The 6,000-nt window shown below is 38.9% G+C and overlaps 1 protein-coding gene across 2 annotated transcripts in view; it reads right to left on the bottom strand.

The window, feature by feature from the left end:
* Positions 1 to 501: 501 nt before the first annotated feature.
* The window catches only part of LOC108035838 (nipped-B protein), a 136,522-nt gene continuing 131,023 nt past the window's right edge, over positions 502 to 6,000 (bottom strand). For both annotated transcript variants that reach the window (XM_050889715.1, XM_050889714.1), the window contains exon 22: positions 502 to 663. In XM_050889715.1, the coding sequence (XP_050745672.1) occupies positions 517 to 663 (147 nt within the window). In that variant the 3' untranslated portion in view covers positions 502 to 516. The remainder of the gene's footprint in view (positions 664 to 6,000) is intronic.

The raw sequence follows: 6,000 nt of genomic DNA, 5'->3' as shown, positions 1-6,000 counted from the left end.
CGACGCACGGCTTGAGGCATATACTCGTATATTGCATATATACAATTTCTGTTTAAGTAAATTGGTATACTTAAGAGCAGCAGTCTTTTTAGTTAAGGAGACGTTTCCAACCCCATAAAGTATATATATATATCCAATATAATATTTTATTCCCAGGATCCGAAGCGTAGGAATCTCATCGCACTGGACTGAAAAGGGGGTAAGTTTTTCCGTACCCGGGTACTTTCTTAAAATATAAATATTCGTGCAGTCCCCAACAGTTTTATAGACTGTTATTAACTTTTCAACGGCGAATATCAGTCTTATAGTTATAGTATGTACAATTGCAAGAGCCCTCTCAGCGATGGGTAGACGCATACCAATATCCCACGACTTTACTTTTCCACTAAAAAAATAAGTTCATGGGTTATATTTTAGATGTTATTTATCGTACAAGTAATATTATTATAGTTTAGATTAGACTTATAATTATACTATATATATTAAGTAAAACAAATTATAACACTTATTTTATACTTAATTCGCGTCACTGTTTTTATCATGCGAAGACTCAATATTTCTCCGTTTCCTTTTACTTTGCACTTGATTTGATTTGCGGATACTGGCCTTAGAAGGTGAAACAGACGTCCTTACGATTAGGGTAATTGGTACATCGATCACATCCTAAAAGAATAAAATCAATTACTAATAATTTAAGAACGAGTAAGAATGAAATAAGCAACATTAACTTTGTGAATATAAACTTGTGTAAAATACAAGTTTTCAAGCTGTCCACTAGGGCCGTACACTCAAAATAAACAGGCTAAATGTAACTAAATTTAACCGCTTTACTTTTATAAGTTTGTACTCCCTCGCCGATATTTTATAAAAATGCAATCCCTTAGCCCTAAGAATAGAAGATTATAATTAGGTTTAACTGTTACAACATTCTGAATCCACATGATGGTATTTTTTGAGAGTTTCTATTTCTATAAACCGCAGAAGCTCTAACGCTTCCGCTTAAGTTATTAAAGACAAAATAACTATTATAGTGCCTAACAAACCAATTAAGCTATGCTAATATTTTCAACTGCTATTAAGCGAAAAATTTGGCGAACGTGAAAAGAACCAGACAATTTTTAAAGCTTACGTTCAAATTAGCGCACAAGATAAAAGAGGAATCATACCTTCAGCATTGGGATGGGGGTTGGGTGTGGAGACTTCTACATTTAGACTCAGGTCCAGAGGTTAATCTGTTTACTGAAGGAATTAATATGCGTCGCCAGTTGCTTCATAAGTGTTAAAAGGTCATAAGTGGGATTTTTAATACTTTTGAAACCAGAGTTTCAGCTATATTGTAGGTGAAAACGCAGAAGACATCTTGCATCTATTAACCTATAAGAGCAATATACCTCCACGAATGACTCTGGGAGGTCAAGGAACAAAAAACTTCTCGGAGGCTTAGTGATGAGTAAGAGCTTTTCAAGCAATTTTATTCCGATACGGTAACTCTTAGATGTGAAGGCCGTATTCAGGTGCGGGACCCTTTCAAAATAGATTACAAAACATAAAGGCAGTCCTATCATGGTGCAGTAAAACATTTCATAATGTTAAATCCAATTTATGAAAATGGAACTTGGACACGAGTCACGCACTAACACAATGGACACAACTAAGACCCATTTTTAATTCCCTAACCACTGCGGTCTGCAGCGTGACAACCAAGCTAGGGGTTGTCTTCGACGCAAGCGCAAAAAGGGCTTCTGACAATTAATGTTAGGCCCAACATCACAGTAGGATCTCATCTCGACTCTTTTCTCATTACGATACAAATAAGAGGACAATTTTTATTAATGGGATAGATAACCGATTCTAACTCGTTGGAATCCAGTCGAACTCTGTGTTATACGATATGTAACTTGCGCCCTTTCTTGCCGTTCGCATTCTTTTCAAATCTCTAATTATTATGATGTCGTATTTCCTCTTGCAGCTACAGTTTAGCGTACCGACTAAAATGTTGGCGATCTACTAAAAGTTACCTACGAAACTTCAACACATCTAGTGGAATCCTCTGACAATTAAATTTTGGTGCAAATTTTATAAAGACCAATCAAGAAAGATGACCTCAGTCGCTTGGCAGTCTTTTAAGTACTTGTTCATGCGTCCTCATAATCAAGAACTTCAAGATACACTAGTTTATCAAGTTAGATGGCATTTTATCATAGAGTTGGAACACTAAATCACGAAAAAAAGTCAAAAATATTTTAAATAGATAGGTTTTTTTAAAATATTAAAAAAAATGTTTTTGGTATACTGTATTCGTGCTTCTAAATTTATATCAAGTTCTTCAACTACAGCAATACATTGAATTAACATCTAAGGAGATAATCGAAAATATTGGTTTAACTATTTAATAACTATTTAATGTTCGTAAGTTTTTGGGTCCGTATGAAGCCAAAAAGTTATAAAACTATAAAAGCTAGAAATTTGGAATTTGGCGTTGAGCCTTTTGCAGCGAATCAGCCGTTTCTACTAATACGCCACCAACTGGCTAGATTTGACGCTAGTTTGTGCTGTAGAGTGACGCAAGGATGTGCTAAATACCGCTGGGTGGCGCTGGGTGGTAGTGAAAAAATCACATCTCTTGGAACCATATAAAACTATGTACTTGAAGAGTAAACAGGTAGACTAGATTCCTCGAAAAATATGTAACAGGTAGAAGGAAGTGTTTCCGTCCGCATAAATTATATATATTCTTGATCAGGTTTACCATGTCCGTCGGTATGAACGCTGAGATCTTGCAACCATAAAAGCTTTAAAGTTGGGATTTGGTATTCAAATTCTTGGACTTTTTGAGCTTCTTGCGCAGCGCAAGTTTAATTCATCTGAGTGTCATGCCCATTCGAACAACCACAAACGACCCACTATAACACTAAAACCCGTCTAGCACCCGCATTTTCAAGAGATGTAAAAGTGTAGAAAGGGCACATCATCGGTATGGAATCTCCAAGAAATGCGCATCATTAAAAGTCATCCGATCCTAATACCGATTTGCTTCTCGTTTAAAATCATTGTTTTCGGACGTTTACTTGCAGAGCTTCCATGCTGACCTCAAGGCATAAATGGCAATACCTCGCCTGCAATTTTGCATCATCATCGCACGTAACTTGGCCCGACGAGTTATCGGCCCAAAAATACACCAACAGGTCATGTGGAATTTTACTATCGAATGAATTACTCCTCTGTCATTTTCTCATTATGGAATCAATTATTGTGGCACGATCTCAACTGACTTGCACGGTCGAGGAAAAAGACCTTACAAAACTTCTGTCGGCATATTCGTGTGCTGTCGGATCTGTCAACAGATGCATCCCTCGGAGCGTTGAAGCGCATGTTATCGAGACAGGGCTTTTCTACTGATATATTTTTCGACAACGATATGATTTAGGGAGTTGTGTTATTCCTCCCGTATATTCTTTTTTTTAGGTTATTAAGCTGTGAACATTCTTATTAGACTGGTTTGATATTGCATAAGGTTTCGCATTATTGTTTTTATGAAAAACCATCATGCTTGGTCGTATTTTCTATGTTGTATTTGTATGGTTCTGCCAAAAAAAAACATCGGGTGTGATTTTTATCGTGTATTCCGGGAGCTGCCTGTTTTACCCGTTGAAGCCGACTCTTCAATTTCTCATAGATGGGCGCCTCTAAAATTTGCACTATAGTTTGTTTAGCGTTTCCGACCCCATAAAGTATATATTCTTGATCAGAATCACTAGCCGAGTCTATTTAGCCATGTCGGTCTGTCTGTCTGGTCATACACTTTCATACACGCAGAGATCTCGGAAACTATAAGAGCAAGCGCAGATTCCTGGGCTGGATCCCTAACGCCCACAATCCGCGAAAATCTGTAGCGCCTACAGTTTTTATAAAAGAAACAAAATTTTAGCTAAAAAGTGTTTGCCTCATCAATACCTATCGACTTTCGACTGACCTAAAAAAATTTGCCACGCCCAGTCTAATGCCCACAAACGGTTAAAACGCTTAAATCTGCCTGCCACCATTATAACATCTACTGAAACAGCCGGTAGGTGGCGTCTAAAAATATAGCTTTGCTGCTTATATATATCCATTCCCTTTGACACCCAAAAGCTGAGTAACGGGTATGTGATAGTCGAGGCACTTACAACATATTGGGCAAGCTCGATGGCAAAACGAAACGCAACAATCTGATCTATAAGGGCCTCGCAGAGTCTAACATGAACAAGACCGGAGATCAAATAAAAACCAAGCTGAAAATGCTTAAAAAAAACGTATGTGTTGTGCGCAGTAATGCAGTCAGTGGGGCTGCAAGGAAGACGTGCGCCCGCTTCGACGAGCCTGAGGACATGTGTGGCACTCGCCCTGTGTCTCAGGCTGTAGGAGTGAACAGAGGGATTTGTGGCCATCGACGGCTTCGATGACCTAGCCAATGAGGTGTTCAACGAAGCAGAGGAGAAGAGGAAACCAATGCACCTGAACTCCTGGTGGAGACATCCATGCCTACGAGCCGCCAAACTTCTAGAAAACATATTAATTTTCATTAAGGGTAACACGATGGTAATGTTTAATGATTTCACTTGGTTTTCAGACAAGGCAAACGTCGTGCACCTTTGTGCAGAGCATGCGAGAGGCCCAGAGATTCATGCGTGAATTCTTTAACTCAAATTAAACTCAAATTAAAGCTGAAATACATTAAGACAAAACTAATAGTCCATATTTCATTTATTTTGAACTGCTTCTCAAAGGAAAGTAAGAAACAATGTATACCCTAAGGTGTACCCTAAGATCGGATGGATCGCATTCTGGAGATTCCAATATTTGGTTGCACTGCCAGTCTGGTGGTTGCTGGTTACTTTCCAATTCGTTGAGCGTAAACTTCTCCCTTCTCATTTCCACGAAGTTATGAAGTGTAGCGCAAGCGAACGCAACATATGTAACAAATTTGTAGTTAATATTCGTAATTTCTCAAAAAAACAATTTTAATTTTTTGGCTCTTGCATTAGTGCCCAAAAAGCATTGCTTCTCGGCCTGCTATTAAATTTTCGCATTCAGGCTGAGAGTCGCTGTTCCAGCCGCGTAAGTCTGCATCAGCATCCTGTGACTTCTGGCTACCAAAAACCGCCTTGCTTTTTACAAAGCCATCGACTGTGCCTCCACTCAGTAACTTTGGAAATTAATTTGGCGGTTCTTAATTGCCGATTCTAAATGAAGGATTTTAGTTTATCCATCGCGTTGTTTGATTTGTTTAAATTTTGTAAAAGTGTGACCAGACTAAAATACGAAATTTTACACGTCTGGCATCTCTACTGAAAGCAAATCAGGAAATGATATGTGTCTTATAAACAGGGGTAACTTCTATATTGCGCTTTTAAAAAATCGTATAAACATAGTAACAGTTAAGGAGTAATCCGTTTCTCGGATCAGTGTCTTTATGTGCAGACTCAGCCAAATACGTCTTTAGGGGCCGTTCCTGGTTCCTAGCCTGGTGAGTTATGCATTTTCTGCTAGTGTCAGCATTTTTTATGACAAGCGGTCGGCTTGGCGGCCACGTTTAGCCAGGGTACAGCTTATAAATTTCAGTTTGATTTAAATATGAATAAAGAGCGCATAGCTCCATCAAGTCCAGCGAAAGCTGCATAAATATTGAATTAGTTATTGAGACCTAAGAGCCGAAGAGAAGTTCTCCCATCATATTTCTGCAATATCCAGAAACAGCGTGCTCACGCCCACCGACAGAGTAGGCCAGCGCATCACCCGGAGAAGGAGTTCTCCAACCCCAGGCTTCGGCCTCAGAGGAGACCCACTGGCCACGTCAGGCAGCCATTTCATCACCTAGCGATTCATCAAAATAGCGATCTTCCTTCATCACTCCGCCGCTTAGCTAGGCAACTTGAGTATAAAAAAACAGGATAAAAAACAAGTACCGATTAGTAGCGAACACCTTCAGACAAATATGGGTAAGTTTTCAGAAATGCACTT

This window comes from Drosophila biarmipes, unplaced genomic scaffold (genome assembly GCF_025231255.1).
Source record: "Drosophila biarmipes strain raj3 unplaced genomic scaffold, RU_DBia_V1.1 ptg000005l, whole genome shotgun sequence".
Classification (NCBI taxonomy): domain Eukaryota; kingdom Metazoa; phylum Arthropoda; class Insecta; order Diptera; family Drosophilidae; genus Drosophila; species Drosophila biarmipes.
The sequence above is the reverse complement of the archived record's forward strand: the minus strand, read 5'-3'. Positions and strand labels throughout refer to the sequence as shown.